The following is a 16,265-nucleotide window of genomic DNA, read 5'->3' as shown; positions in this document are numbered from 1 at the left end:
GTAAGCACAGTGAAAGCTTTAGTTTGTCTTCTGGAAGTGACAAAAATTCAGTGTCATTGCCCTGTTTCATTTGATTTTGGCAGAGTTTCCAGCCTTGCAGAGATAGCAAGAAGTGGGATTTGGTTTTCACCCAAGGTGCAGTAGTTCCATGCAGTAGTTCCACCCTTTCTTCCATTGCCACATTTTCACATCTGTGTACTTGAAATCAGTTTTGGAGACTCTTAGTTAGATCACAGAAGCTCCTGCAAAATCCTGCTTCATCAGAAGAGTTAGGATTTCTAGAAATATCAGTGACCCTGTGGCTTCCGTTAAGTCCATTCTCCACTCAGACTCCTTTTTCTTGAGCAGCTCTGATGCAGGAGCTGTGCTGCTATTCAGAATAGACACCTGCAGTGACAGAAGGAATTCAGATGCTCACTCTTTGCCATTTCTTTTCTGAAAGCAGACAAATTAACAAAGGTTTTTGATGCCAGCAACCCTCAAATCAAAGATGATAGAAAGAAAAAGAATGTAATTTTCTTGTCGGCTTTTCTTTGACAAGTTTCCAGCAATGTGACAGCATGTGTTGCTTTAATTTATCTTTATCAGTTTTGATTTTCTGTGTCTTTTTTTGTGGGACAACAAAAAAGGGGGGCAAGTAGGAGGAGAGCTAAGTATTTTTAGCAACAGCAAAAAAATGCAGTGTGGCACAGTTGTGTCATGGCACTGTGAAATTTTGTCTACACTGGTGAAAGCCATCTTATTTCAATGTGGAATGATGTGCATGTCTGTTTTCATTTATGATTACCAACATTTAAATGATTACTTACAACTGCATTCTCAGTCACAGTATCACTATTGAATATAGATGGCTTCTTCACTAGTCATATACTACATTTTTCTGTATAGCACTTAATATTTAGAATAAAATTTCACTCTTTTTGGTCTGAGGAGTTCAGTGCAGGGTAGTAAAAGTCCACTGATCTCTGTATCTGTTTTTCTAGTGAAGGGCAGGGAGCAGTTTTTGTGAATTACCTCACCACAGGCTCTGCAGTGGTGATAGAATCTAGTGACATGCAGCATTCATCAGAACTGATGAGTCCAGGCTCATGTCCCTCATCCCCTCCCAGTGCCCTGGCACCGCTTCTCCAGGGTGGATAGTCTGTATGGAGTGTGTTATTCATGCTATTCATGGCAAAATAGCTCAACCTGTACATGCAGAAAAAAAAAAAAAGTCTTTTTTCAGAGACAGCTGTAAGGGTCATGCTGTAAACAGGATTTGATCGAGGAATGCTGCTAACAAAAATTAAACAGACTGCTTCAAAGTTATTTCTGCATAGGACAAAAATGAATGTTTTGATGAGATGCAATGATCAGGATTGCCTTCAGGCAATTTTGTTTTCTCATCCTATGACTCAGGTGGTTTTAGCATACATTTTGTCTGCAAAAAGGAAGACACAGTATAATTAATTTTATTTTAGTCCGTATGAGTTGTGTTGGCTTAATTATGGTGGTTCTAAGGCCTGCACTGTTTTTCCCCCGGTGTCTGAAAAAGAAGATTCAGGGTTGGAGAAGGTGTTTTCAGGCTTATAAGGCTGTGTACTTACCCAGTGGAATATCCAACGAGAGGCTTCAGGTCCCTTTCTTCCTCCCTGTCTTGGGGTGACCTTATGATACTGTATCCCCTGTCATCTGCTTTATGCCCAGAAATGGGTCCCATAATTGAAGATAAGGCTGGGAGAGGGTGGGGAGCTGGGAGAATTCTTTAGGTGGTCTGTGTTCAACCGCAGAGATTCCCCCACGCTCGCTCTCCGCCCTTCTCAGGAGAGACGCAGAGAACACATGCTTTGCTTTTAGGCTAGCTCTTTTTTTTGCTAGCTGAGGCAAGAAGCTTTCCCTGGGACTGTGGCTGCTTTTCTGGAAGCGTTCAGTTTAGCTCCGACCGGAATACCAGACCATCACCAGGGGGGAGGCTGCAGGGATGCCACATCCCAGCCGCGGGCCTCGGGGGACGCCGAGCAGAGCTCTAAACCCCACCAGCTTTCTGCAGCGAGAAGTTTTAATATCTAACAAAATTAATTCTTGTCCCCGTGCCTGTGTGCAGTCTGCTTGGGAAATAAACAGGGTTTTTTCTCACTTTCCACTGAGAAATTCCTGTCACAGTGGTGTGGGAAGGGCATGCTGAAACCTGTTTCTTCAGAGACATTTCCTTCAGAGACTTTTCAGGACATTTCCTCATGACTTGTCTCTAACTGAGACACTTCCCACTGATGTTGAGACCCTCCTTGGGGGCATATGCTAATGCTGTTTTTACACTGTGTGACAAGGGAAATGCTGTCTCTCAAATAATGAATTTAGGGATCTTTCCCATGGCCAACCTAAGCACAGAGGGCAGGCACTAAGAGCAATTAATAGATCTACAAACTTCTAGAGCAAAGTGTCCTTTTCAGTTCATGTTTCTCCCAGTTCAGCAGTGTACCCAGGCTCGTTGTTTTCCCGTATCAAGAGCATAATTGCTGCCGACTCATGTTTCTATTTAACAGAGACTAAACTTAGAACCCTAGATTGGTTTAAGAATTGCTCCAATTTCTTATTTTCCGATCTGAGCATCTTATATATACACACACACACACACCCCTCAAAAAAAAAAAAAAAAAAAAAGTGACTCTTTGCTGTTGCAGTTCATTTGCTATAGAAGAATATGGCTTTTTCTCTTTCCACCGAGTTTCTTTTTCCCTAAGAATTGCACTAACCTACACTTAATTATGTGTCCTGTCATTTGGCTGGGTTGCCCATGAATGTAAAAATGCACTGGGTGTATTTACTTTGGTATTTGGCTTGTTTGCCACCTGTGATCAAACAAATTGCTGTGTATTGATTCAGTTTCACCTGGCATGGCAAATGAGTTCTGGAAGAAGCACAGATATTGCCTGCATCCCAGCTTTTTGCAGATGAAGATAAAAGTTGCTTTTCCCTCTCCAAAAACAAAACCAGCAAGAGCTTAGTGTTATGTGCCATTACAGTAACATTGATGGGATACAGAGCCAGACAAGTACAGCTGTTGTCTCTGCTACAAATAAATGTCTTTAATAAGACTCTTGAAAGCTTAGCCAATAAAGGCATAAACCTGTTAATAATTGATATTTATTACATTGTAGTCCTTACAGTGAGATTCACATCAGATAAAAACATTAATTATTAAACCAATTCCTGCAAACCAAATTGGAAGTGTTTATGGATATCCATTTTCTGAAAGAATTGTTTGTACAGAACACCTCTAGTCCACTGACAACCAGCATAAAATTCTGCAGCTTCTCAAGAAACAATTGCTGAGGACAGTGCCTCAACAAGCCAGCAGTTCCCAGCTGCTGCTTCCCAAACTGTGTTTTCAGACAGGTTGTACTATGAATCTAATGGAGCAGTTTTACTACAGTGATGTTATTTTGCTGTAACTTTATTTAGTGAAACACAATCTGATGGAGAGTAAAGCCAGGGGTCAAATATATCATACTTGGTTCCTTTAGTAACCACACGTGTTAAGAAGCTTAGATATGGTAGTTTGAGATGTCATACTCCTTCCAGAACTGAGTGTCCCTCAAAACTTCAGTGTCCCTGAAAATTTTAATATTCAATTCAACAAGCAAAGGCATACATTCCTAGGAAGTAACTAGGAGCAGTGTTCAGCTGAACTCCAGCCAAACCTCTAAATCTAATCAGTGGAGTGCTTTCAAGCAGGGCTTGAGGTCCTTGGCAAAAGTCCCTGAACCTTGTCTATGAAAATCTATTTCAGTGGTATTTTATCAGTTCTTTGAGTATACTGACCTAAATTCATGTGAACAATACGAGGTGATGGGTTCATTAAGGAATTTTGTTACTATTTACTGATTTTTCATGTATGAAATCCATCTGCAGCCTGTGTGAATTTGCAAGAATGATTGAGTGTCCTTCATTAATGTGTGACTCAATTTTTCTAGAACACAGTAAAGATCCTTGATCATGCAAACAAACCTACGTGTCCTTAATAGTTTAAATACTCAAATATTTCAGTCTGGCTACTTACCTGCAAGAAAAAAATTAAAAAGTCAATCTGGTCTTCCTCAGTCATATATAGAAACATAGAGTAGTGCCTCCAAGGCTATGGGTAGTCTGCTAACCTTCTCAAAACTGCAATTTAATGTTTTGTCAGACCAGCACAGACTAATACTTTAGATAACTCTGCTTCCAGTAGGAATTTCCGATTCAGACCTGTGAGTGAAATTACATTATGTGCTGGGTGTGTGGAACAGCATAAACTGGAAATAAGGGAGAGGGAAATGAGAGTTTTACCAAACTAAAAAAGCAAGAAGTACCACAAGTCTCAAGAAAAGTAGCAATTCTTGGCCCCATTCTATTTTGCATAATAATTGAGATAAATCATTTACCTTGAAAACTGAGGTCCAAATGAGATCTTTTTTAAACATTTTTCTTCTCTAGATGAAGTCAGATTTCAGTTAGTCCACAGTATTAGATAGACATCTTTCAGGAGATTAAGGATAAATAATTCAGAACTGCCTCAAGACTAGAATCAGGTATTTCAAAATACCATGGGTAGGCAGAGTGTTGAGTCCCAATGTCTTCCAGAGGGATGGAAAGAGCAATGATCTGCACCAAAATACTTTAGAACAGTTTCTTTTTAAATTTTGTTTTACAGTTGTTTAATTTTTAAATTATTTTTCAGGACTACAAGTAGAGGGCCTCTTCAGGAGGTCAGCCAGCATCCAGACTATCAAAGATGTGCAGAAACTCTACAATCAGGGTAAGCTGTCATCTTCCCATTGCTAGTAGCAGTGTAAATGCTTTGTTCATCCTGGTTTTGTTGGTGAAGCAGAGATGCAATTTCTTGCAATTAATTAATCGAGGCCATTTCTAACATAAAATGATAAGAGCACTAGTGGAGAAACCTGAGAGATAGCAATAAGCACTTAATGCTTACTGAATCCCAAGTCATCTCTTGATGTCACACCAGAGCTGTAAAAAAAATGTAACACCTAATGAGGTTTGAGTCAAAAAAGGTGTATTTTGTTCACAAAAAAATTACGAACTACAGAGTCCCTGTGTCGTCTTGCCTCTGGTTATGGCAAAGGGATATAATTTTACCTAATAATTTATGAAATGTAGCAAAGTAATTTTAAAAGTCACTGACCTCCCTGTGAAGTTGTTTTATGAATTGCCTTTAAGGGGAGAACCTCTTTTAGGAAAATTAATAAATTTATTCCTATGCAAAGGAAAAATGCAAAAATAAAATATGAGGAGTTACCAGCAGCAGAAGGCCAAGAGATTTTCTGTTCAAAATGTTGGGTGGAACAGTTTTCAAGGAGTAGTTTGAAGAAAAAGTAAAACATATTATTGAACATCATTTTTGCTTTTGCTTCTTCTTCTCCTTTTAGGCAAATCTGTGAATTTTGATGATTATCATGACATCCATGTTCCTGCTGTTATCCTGAAGACTTTCCTTAGGGAGCTCCCTCAGCCATTGCTAACATTCGACTGTTATGATCAAATCCTTGAAATCACCAGTGAGTGTGTATATATACATATTGGTTTGTTTGTTTCTGTTTGGTTTGAGTTTTGTTTTTCTTCTGGGGGACGGGTGTTTTTGGTTTTTTGGGGTTTGTTTGTTTTCTTTTGTTGGTTTTTGTTGTTTTTTTCAGTGCAACTATTCCCATTAGATAACATCTTGGGGAGTAAAGGATCTAAAAGTATGAATTATAAAACTGTTTATGTAGCCTTTGTCGGGGAGTAGGAGTTTATAATGCCCTTTAATGCATGGGGCTGGAACACCTGAGATACCAGAATGTCTTGGAGTTAGTACCTACTTACAGGAAATGAGATTTTGCCATCCAGGCTATAGCCAAGCTATCAGGGAACCCAGAGGGCTTCCAGTCATAAGCATGCATTTTCCAAATCAAGGATTCATCTGTTCACACAATACCTCAGGGCATTCTGAAGAACAGATCTGTTCACAGGAAGGTGGTGAGAATTGAGGGACTAAGGATTGTCACTCAGAACTGAGAAGAATAGGGAAAATTTGGAAAACAGATGTATAAATGTTAATTTTTACTGAATTAATCTTGTCCTGACTTTCTGGATGTGATATTTTTACTTTGTGAGAGAGTAAAAAATGTGAACAAGTCTGAAAATAATCTGAGGACAGTGCAGTGTCTAGGAACACTGGAAGGTTTTGCTTGGCAAGGTGCCTGTGGTGTGCATTCATCTCATGTAATTGTTGTTTAGTTGAATTTTCAGTTTTGACAAAATATTTTGAAGAGTGGAGTTGAAAACAATTACTCCTTGGGCTTTCCTGTGTGCATGCAGTGTGATGTCTGCTGTATTTTACTGATGCTGTGGTGAGATCCCAGTTTTAAAGGGTCTTAAGCTTGAGAGCCAAGCTGGACCACAGCAAAGTGAATACACAGTGAATACAGTGCAGGAGGCAGCTTTGAAGAGGTGTGATCAGAGACAGCTGTCTTGAGATGCTTTGGAAATTCTCATTCTGTCTTCTGGAAGTGTCTGTGATGTATCTATTGCATATCTTAACCTGAAAACCCAGAAATGCAGTATTTCTGCCTTACAGCAGTCTGAAGTGATAGTGAACTTTTCCCTTTACTGTCTCATTTGAATTTTTTAAGTGTTATTTATAGGAACTGAGAAATAAATTAGCTGAGCGACAGACTTAAAAATTAATAAAACCTTGAAGTTTATAAAAAGATAAGTATTAAAGTATATATAAGTATATACATAGTATGTGTAAGTATATATAGGTATAAAAGCATAAAAGAATCTAAGTTTGTAAACATATAAATATAATAAACGTAAATATAATAAACTTAGAAAAAGTTTATAAACTTATGTTAGAAGTTTATAAACATAAAGAAGTTGATAAAAGTTTCATGACCTTTGGTCATGCAAACTGCAAGCAAGATTTCTTTTACCCTGGATTGCTACACTTCCTGCATTTTTCAATCTGCAGAAGGCTGACAAAAATCCTTCTTGGGACACAGACTAGTGGGAACTGATAGTTTTGCAGTAGGAAAAACGTCACCCCAGTTTATCACAGTAAAGGTTCGTGCATTTAATTCCGTGCTTTAAGAACACTTAAGGTGCTGAAGTTTTGTGCGTGCACATACATCCATGTGCAGAACTCTCAGGGAGAAAAATGCAACAGATGCAGAAAAAGTGTCAGTAAAAATGGTCTGCTTTAGGTTAGGCATGATTGGCATCATCAGCTCTTTCTCCAAATTGGTCTTAAACTTAAAGTACTAAAATAATTACAGTATCTTGGGGGGAAAAAGTACTAACTTGGTACAGTATTTGGAATGTGAGTGCCAGTGTAATTCTCACCTGGACTGTCTAGATGATGGAAGAAATTTTGGGGTCCAATTCTGGTTTTGCCCATCTGTAGAAATGAACCTGCTTAGGCTCATCTCTAGAAAATTCTCACCCACTCAGATGTCCATCTCATAATTTTTTTGCCAAGACAAAAGAATTTCTTGCAAAGTGACAAAAGTGGGTTTTTTTTCAATTAGTAGATTACCAGAACAGCATTTTGAGCAGGGCTATGTCTTAGCAAGAATAAAATCAGAGAATAAAAAGTAGATGCCTAAATACAGTGCATGGAGAGAGACTGAGATTCAAATCAAGACCTTTCCTGTGCAGAAAAAATTATTTTGGCTGTTACTTTTGCTGCACTGAGAAAATACTCCGGGCGTCTGGCTTAATCTTACCCAGATACATGATAATACAAAATATGACAGAGGCATTCAAAGGAGTAGCCCTCACTGTCACAGTGGTTGTGGTTAGTGGAGCTGAATTTTGTGATCAGTTTCACAGATGATTATAAAGTAATTACAGCAGATATAAATAAGGTATTATTTCCTGGTAATATTGTGATGCTTCAGAGTTAAGAATGACTTTGACATTGCAGGTGTGGAGAGCTGTTTACGAGTCACCAGATGCAAACAAATCATTCAAGGAATTCCTGAACACAACTATGTTGTTCTGAAATATCTGATATGCTTTCTCCATATGGTGAGTATGGGCAAAATTCTCTAAATTCTCAAAATTTCTAAATTTGCTCTTATAAACTCAACATCTAACATCTCCACAGAAGGGAAAATGGAATAGTTTAAATAGTTTGGTGAGGTGGTTGTGCGGTACTTAGATCTACCTCCCTAAGCCAATTTGCAGTACAGAACCCTCCAGTTGGGATATGAGTCAGGGCTAAGCTGTAGTCTGGCCATCCCTTCACCATGAGATTCTTTAGATGGCATGAAATCTACGGTGCACATTTAAATTAACTGTGCCAGTCCTGGTATATTTACGAGTCTTGTTCTTCCACTCCACATTCGCAACATCTGGGGTTTTGAAATTTAGTTTTGTGAGAGTTTTTTTTTTCCTGTTTTGGAGTGAAAAAACCCATGAAAATACTGGTTGTATAATATTAGTTGCTGGAGAAAACATAGGCGAAATCACTGGTTTTCCCTGAAGTATACATCTTGGGCAACTAAAACACCAAATAAATTAGTGTTATTTTAGAAAACTATATAATACTAATAAGTTTTAGAACAAACATCAGAAAAATAGTTCATATTCCATCTTTAAAACAGCATTTTCCTATTTAAAATAGCCATTCATTACTAATGTTAAATGAAAAAACTTTGAAGGCAAGGATTTTGCAAGGATTATTTTTATGTTTCAGGATAAATTAAGTCACATGTCTTCTGTCCTACTTTTTGATTTGCTGATTTCTTTTAACCCATTTCTGGAAAACCCATGAGGGTGAGGGTTTGGGGAACATCACCTGTGAATAGTTCTACATTCAGCCTTGTGGCAGAGTTTGGCTGTGCAGACAAAGTCACAGGGCTGTACATTTCCCTTCCTTCTACCTTATCCAATGCATTGCCTTTTTCAGACTGCAGTTTTCAAACCTAGGTGCCTAAAATGGAGGGTCATGGTGTAGCTGACACCTAAAGCAAGTGATCTCTCCTCCAAAAGACCTAAGGGACCACCACAGCAATCATGTCTGCGGCATGATACTGATTTTCACCAGTGAGATAATTGGCCCTCACTTGGGCTGCAGTCACACTGGCCATATTTTAGCTAACAGTGCATACATAACTTGTTTCAGAAACAAGTGCATTTAATTCCTTTTTCTGTCAAAATACTAGCAAAAAGCAAGATTAAAGGATAAACACATTGATATAACCAGCTGTTGCTGTAATACCCACGTGTTCATTTAATGTTGCCTAGCTGAACTCTAAAGCTATTAAGGAAATCCTCATTTACTATTATTTTACCAACTCATATCTCTCCTCAATGTTATGAATCATGTAAGTGACTTTGTTCCAGTAATAGATGCATCATCTTAATGCACTTCTTAGAGCTGAGCACTTGATGTGTTAATGAGGTGTGCAAAAGTACCACACAGTATTTTCTGTAATTGGGCAACAGAATAAAGTATTATTTTTGAGTAGGCCTTATTATGTCAAGCACAGCATCAAGTGATACTAGTGCTCGCATCTGCAATTTTTGCTGATCCATAGGCTTTCCTCCTTAATGTCTCAGGGAATATTTGCGTTTGGAAAGGTCAAGGGAACATGAAACGTTCTCAGAGCTAGAGATTTCCATTCATTGCAGATTGGTGTGCTGCACAAGCATCCACAATTCATACTTTAACAATAATCCTAGTTTCTACCTCTGAGCATCAACCTTCTGCCTTATATATAAAAGGCAATTTAATTATTCCATGAGCTGAGTTTTGAGTAGTGCAAGAGGTACTTGTAGCAATTTTGTGAAGTGGGATGAATTGTAATCACTAGATACAGGTTTTGAATACTCCAAGTTTGATACAGGCTTGTGAAAGAAGAAAAAAAAAAATCTGCTATTTTTTTCTATTTTTTTCTGCAGTCTTGCCTTGCTTCCTTCTAGTCCAAGACTGCTACAGCAAGACAGTACAACTTGACTTGAATTTCACAAAAAGGTCAAATTTCTTTCACTTTAGATTGGTAGTGATTTTGCCAGTAATGAAGTGGTGAAAGGTATACATCAACCAGCCCATCTCTGCTTTGCAGTCCACCTGGGTGCTAAAGAAGGATTTGCAGGGTCTTCTTGAAGCTGGGGTGGACTGAGGTCCCGTGGCAGAGATGGGTAACCAGGAGCAAGAGGGAAAGAAAAGCCCTGTTTTCACAAGCTACTCCCTGAATCATGCCTGTGAAGCAAGTGTGTGCTTGCTCAGCTGATCATCAGGGGACATGAGTGTCCACAAGTGCTCCTGGTGCACAGGCAGTGGAGTAGATTTATCACACAGACACGTGAAAACTTAAAGGGCTCAAAGAAGTCTCCTTACAAAGAAAATTACTTGGCAAAGCACAAAGGGCTACGGGTGCCCAGTTCTGAAGCCAAAAATCATTTAGTAGGTAACTATAGTTGTATTTTTCCAGGACAGTCTAAGGCTAAAGAAGCAGGAGAATCTGTAGAGGATTACATTTTCCCTACCTGCTGCTGAGTTCTATCCCTGCAATCATGCCTGATGTGGGGGAAGGATGGGTGACTTTCCTGAAAGAACCATTACAAAAACTTGCCAAATTCAAGTTGTCAAACCTGGACCAACGAGAAAATGGACAAGGTTTGGGGCCCATGGCTGTGCTTCAGATCTGTAACCAAAGGAGCAAATTTAAAGCCAAATGCAAGCTGTAATAAATTGCTCTGAATTATTGTTTTTTCTCAACCACTTGTCCAACTGAAAAATATAATTACCTTCAGTAAAGCTTGGAGGTGGCTGGAGATGATGGGGTACATTGGGGAGGAGCAGATGACTAAACTTCATGGAGCAGATAGAAGTTGGCATATCTGCAAAGTTGCTGACAGTGGGTGGTAGAAACTTAAATTTCAGTCAGTTTGTGAGGGTGTTTTAATATCTAGTAATTTTCTTTTGAAAGTGTTTTGCAGAGTTCCTTTCAGCATTGTAATCGAGACACCAAAGAAATGGTGATGTTGCTATATTTTTTAAAACATAGTAGTACTTGGCTGTTTCTACCCTCCGTATTTTGCAGTTTAAGTTTATTAGGTAGTGTAGTGGCTGCTTCACTCCTCTGATATCCATGAATCACAGAATTACCAAGGTTAGAAGAGACCTTCAGGATCAAGTCCCAGCATCACCATAATCATCCCTAAACCGTGTCCCGAGTGCCACGTCCAGACACCTCTGGAACACTTTCAGAAATGGTGACTTCACTACCTCCCAGGGAAATTTATTGCAGTGCCTGACCACTCTTTTTTCTTTTTTTTTTTTTTTTTTTTTTCTGTCACAACTTGAGGCCATTTCTTCTCATCCTTTTGCCTGACGCATGGCCGAAGAGCCTGACCCCCACCTGGCTGCACCTTCCTGTCAGGGAGTTGTAGAGAGTGAGAAGTTCCCCTCTAAGCCTCTTTTTCTCCAGAATGAGGCCCCCCAGCTCCCTCCACTGCTCCTGGTACTCCAGACCCTTCCCCAGCCCCGTTCTCTTCTCTGGGCATGCCCCAGCCACTCAATGTCCTTCTTGCCATGAGGGCCCAGAACTGCCCTTGGGACTCAAGGTGTGGCCTCAGCAAAGCCAACAGGGGACAGTCCCTACCCCGGTCCTGTGGCCACACCATGGCTGGGACAGCCACTGGCCTCTTGCCCACCTGGGCACACCTGGGCTCACATCCAGCTACTGTCACCAGCACTCCCTTTTCCCAGTTTTCCAGCCCTTCTGCCCCAGCCTAGAGCTGCAGGGGGTTGGTGTGGCCCAAGGGCAGGACCCAGCACTTTGTCTTGTTGAACCTCAGACCACTGGCCTCAGCCCATCTCTGTGCAGAGCCTTCCTGCCCTGCAACAGACCAAAATTCCTGCCCAATTTAGTGTCTTCTCTGAACTGACTGGGTGTGCACTTAATCTCCTCATCCAGATAATCAATAAAGATATTAAACAGGACCTTCCTCATTCCTGAGCCCTGGAGAATACCACTTGTGACCAGCCACCAAATGAATCCATGAGTGTGCTGGGATGAAAGTATGTGGTATCAAAAATCATCACAATTTTTACAAGAGGAGCTGGATATTTATTCTGGGATAGTGAATGTGTATGTTTTGCGTTTGGTGATGTGGCACCAAAACTTGAGTGTTTGTTCCCAATGATGATTTTTGCAATGCACAAGTTTTATCTTTATAATTTACTTCCTTACAGTATAGGCTGTCACTACTTAACGATTTTTCTATACATGTTTCAGTGAAAGGGGGGGAAAAACCAAACAAAGTGGAGCTGTGTAGTTCTTTGTAGTGATCCTCTCCTGTGACGTTCAGATGATTGCTTCAAGGACATGAGTTAGGTCTTTGGAAAATTCTATTGGCTCATCAAATTGACGGAGCATGTATTTTCAATTGAGGCAGGTGACAGTTACTAACTTTATGAGGGAATCAAAGGAGGAGTCAGGGAGTTAGTTCCAAATGCTGAATGCGCTTTTTTTATTTGTTAGCTGGAATGTAGCTTTGGGTGTAGTTATTGAGGGGGGTAGCCCATGGAGATATTGACAAACTGCATGCTTTCCTTACAGGACGTAGTGCTGGAAGAACACATCAGCTGCTTGTAGTGGTGTAGATGGAGTAGATATGTTTATATCCTTTGAGACAGAAATCTGGCACTGAGAGTAGCAAGGGCGTTGAGATGGTAGGAAGCCTGATCCCTTTGGAAGGGGATAAAGCCAGCACCACTAGTGTGGCAGTAGAGAGGGACAAGACACTTATTTCTTCATTCACAATAGCCAATCTTTATTCTTCACAGCTCATATTTATATGGTTTTCTAAAGGCATCATGTTTAATTATAATTGTATAATTAGTAACTTACTGCAGATCAGTCCATTGGTTAGTAGTTGCTAGTGTACATGTTCTTCAAAGACCTCCTTTTCTAAAGATTCTTGTCTCATGGGTAGAGAACAATTTCTCACAGGTAGAAATCCTTCTTCTCGCACGTGCAAATTCCTTTCTTACGGGAAATTTCAGGCCAGCTGTTAGCTGCACTTAGCTGAAGTTGCAGGCCTGAGCCATGATTTTGCCAGGGTAACAAGGCTCTTATGAAATAAGGCTTTACCTATATGCAACATCCTTGCTTGCAGCTTTTGGTGAGCCAGCAAAGATTGTTGTGTAGAGCTGGATTCAGTTGCACACTTTTTCTTGCATCTGCTAAGGAAAGGATTGCTATGTAGTTTTGGAATGAAGCAACATTGCCATGTCTCCCTAGAGCTCCTAAGTCTTCCTCATTAATGACTCGCTCTCATTAATGAGATTAGTGAATCTCTGCCTCAGTTGAGAAAATCACTGTTTCATTTTATCTTCAGAATTTTCTCTAAGGGGACAAGTTGTGTTGTGAATATTTTTGTTGATCATTTCAATGCTGTCTTCTTGAAATGTCTACCAAGTGATGACAGGTGGGAAGACATGGTTTAATCTTGGAGTTGGGAACATTCTTTGAAATAGTTAACCTGAAGAGAAAAAATTAAATCTAGCTCCACAGCAAGTGACAGTGTTATTGCTTTGGGCTGAAACACTGGCCTTCCAAAGCAGCAGCTGGATTAAGATGTGTGTTTCAAGTAGAGCTTGAAGAAGCTCCTGTGGAGTGGAAGGTGTCAGGAGCACTCCCAAAAACTGGGTGAATACAACTGCAACAGGTTTGGCTCCTTCCAGCTTCCAGTACTTGCTCTTGTGCCATTCTGGAGTACTTGCCCTATCTACACTTAAGGTACACTTTCTTAGGATACAGCACTTTCTTGTGCTATAGAAAACACAGTGTAATGGTCTGTAGTTCTCATGATATTTCAGAGACTTTCCACTGAAAGAAACACACACACACAAAAAAAAGTCCTTGATCCCCAGTGTACAATAGTACAGAGTAAATGCAGCCTGTGTAAGCCACCAAAGGCCAGAATGCAGCCCTCAACCTTGTCATATTTCTTAGCGTACAAACACCAGTTCATTGTCTAGCTACCAGTTCTGTGTCTCCTTGTTAACAGAATGCTCACTGTTCTTACCATTTTCCCTCATCAGTTACCTTGGTACTAGCTTAGCCTTTGCTACATTGCTGTGGTATAAAGAGCTCTTGTTTGAGCTGATCTCATCTGAAGCAGATTAAATTTCTTTATGCTTGTCTTTCTCCACCCCAGCAGAGCTAACAAGAGATTCTATGATGGAAGGATTGAAGACAATTAATTTTCTAGGATAAGGAAAAAGTTCAGCCTTTTTACTTGCTCTTGTGTTATACTCAAAGGACACAGCCTTCCAGTGCCCCTGTAGCTCTAGGCTGCCTCATCAGTCCTGAAGTTAAGAAACCAGTGATGTACCCAGGGTCTGCTCCCCTCACTGGAGCCTCAGCAATACAGGATCATGTCTTGTCTCTTTTCTCCTGTCTGCATAAACCTATTCATGCTTATGTTTTGCCAGGTTTCACAGGAGAGTATCTATAACAGAATGACAGCATCCAGCCTGGCCTGTGTCTTTGGTTTGAATTTGATCTGGCCATCGAAAGGAACCACCTCCCTGAGTGCTCTGGTGCCTGTGAATCTCTTCACTGAACTGCTGATAGATTTCTACACGAATATATTCAACGCCCGGACAGTGCCTGGTGAGATCTTACCTTAATGCTCTCAGGAGGGAAAGTGGAATAAGGCTGCCTGAGGGAAAGGTCTCATGGATGGAACCTCTCTGTTTAGGGCTCTCCTATGAAAAAAAAAAAAAAAAATTCAAGATAGAATAAAGTTTCTATATCCTTCCAAATACCAAAGATGCTGGGAGAAGACTGGTGCCCGCTATGTTCCCATCTCATGGGGACAATGTGGATGTGAACATTCAGTGACCAACAGATCAAAGTGAATCCCCTTACTAAACTTGAGCAGCTGACAAAAACTGATATTTTTAAAAAAACCCATGACACTACATGCCAGTCTGTCATTTCTTTTGGGATCTGGAGACTTCATTATGTGACATTATTTCCTACATGGACAGAGGTGATTTCTGTACCACTTCTGAATGTACATCTTCCTTTTATTTTTTATGTTTGTTCTTTTCTACTTTTTATTTGAATACAAGTTTATTAGGAAATACCCTATTAAGTTATAAAGTTGGAATCAGTTTTTAGGATATGAATGTTTTTTAACCATTTTTCCATATACTTAAGTATCTTCTTTTACACAAAGAGGTGTGGGCAGTTGTGCCACAAAAGGTTGACAAGTACCACAAAGAATAAAATGTTTTGTGTGTAATTTGAATTATGCAGACACCTAACTAATTATGTTTCCAAATATCTAATATATGCAGTTAATCACTGTAGCTGCACGTGCAAAGTGTGTCAAAGTTTTTTCTTAAAAGTTCAAATGAGGAGCAGCAATCTTCTAAATTGTTGGAGTTTTCATCTAAATTCTTGGAATTTTAATCAGTGGAATTATATTGGTGAGTGCATAACACAGAATACAGACTAACTTGGAGTACCTCCAGTGTTTGGACTGCATTGCTTTTGCAGATTGAGTTGATAGAAATTTCAAATTTCTTTAGGAAGCAGTAAGAACAGCAACTTGGAAAATATGCCTCATATCATTTTTAGACATTGAAAATCTGTTATTAGTCCCAATGTGAGTAATTAGCCAGCAGAGAAGGAGAATTTTCAGTGTTTTCTTTCTAACTATGCTGTGAATATTGCTTGTGTTTGTTGAACTCTAACAATCTGCTATTTCATTGTTTAACACTGTTTGGCAATGGCATGTGTTAAACAAGTTATCATCATAGTTGCCTGTAGAGCAAAAGATAATTAGCCAGTGTTAAAAAAGGTAAGTGATGTTTTCCCTAATGCTCTGGCCTTCCTGCTTCCATACAGAGCAAATGAAACAGAGGGAGTATTTAGATTGCAGTAAAATAACAGTCTCAGGAGGATCTTCTCCTCTGCAAACACAGCCATTTTTTGATCTCACGAGTTTTAGTGAGTTGAGGACTTGTGCTTCTGTCCTTCCTCTTGGTAGTTGGAAATTTCCAGCCTGTGTGAAGAGTGAAACAAAATCTTTTCACAGAGGGTGAAGAGGATTTATTCTTGTCTCAGCAAATAACCAAATATTCAGGAGGCTGTGGAATGCTGGGTGTGCCAGGCCTTCATTTGCCCAGTAGGTGTCATCTATAGCATTACACAGTGATTAAAATTTGAAAAATAGAGGCTTTAGAACAAGATGGGCTAGGACCAACTTCTGATGGC

General features: G+C 39.8%; 1 protein-coding gene across 1 annotated transcript in view; it reads left to right on the top strand.

Moving 5' to 3' along the window:
- Nucleotides 1-15,942, top strand: part of ARHGAP8 (Rho GTPase activating protein 8) — a 49,047-nt gene extending 33,105 nt beyond the window's left edge. The window contains exons 9-12 of the mRNA XM_066319479.1: nucleotides 4,697-4,774; nucleotides 5,406-5,534; nucleotides 7,943-8,046; nucleotides 14,471-15,942. Coding sequence (XP_066175576.1) covers nucleotides 4,697-4,774; nucleotides 5,406-5,534; nucleotides 7,943-8,046; nucleotides 14,471-14,668 — 509 coding nt within the window. The 3' untranslated portion in view covers nucleotides 14,669-15,942. The remainder of the gene's footprint in view (nucleotides 1-4,696; nucleotides 4,775-5,405; nucleotides 5,535-7,942; nucleotides 8,047-14,470) is intronic.
- Nucleotides 15,943-16,265: the final 323 nt, after the last annotated feature.

This window comes from Sylvia atricapilla, chromosome 5 (assembly GCF_009819655.1).
Source record: "Sylvia atricapilla isolate bSylAtr1 chromosome 5, bSylAtr1.pri, whole genome shotgun sequence".
In the NCBI taxonomy this organism is placed as follows: domain Eukaryota; kingdom Metazoa; phylum Chordata; class Aves; order Passeriformes; family Sylviidae; genus Sylvia; species Sylvia atricapilla.
Note: the sequence above shows the minus strand (reverse complement) of the source record. Positions and strands in the feature narration are given on the sequence as shown.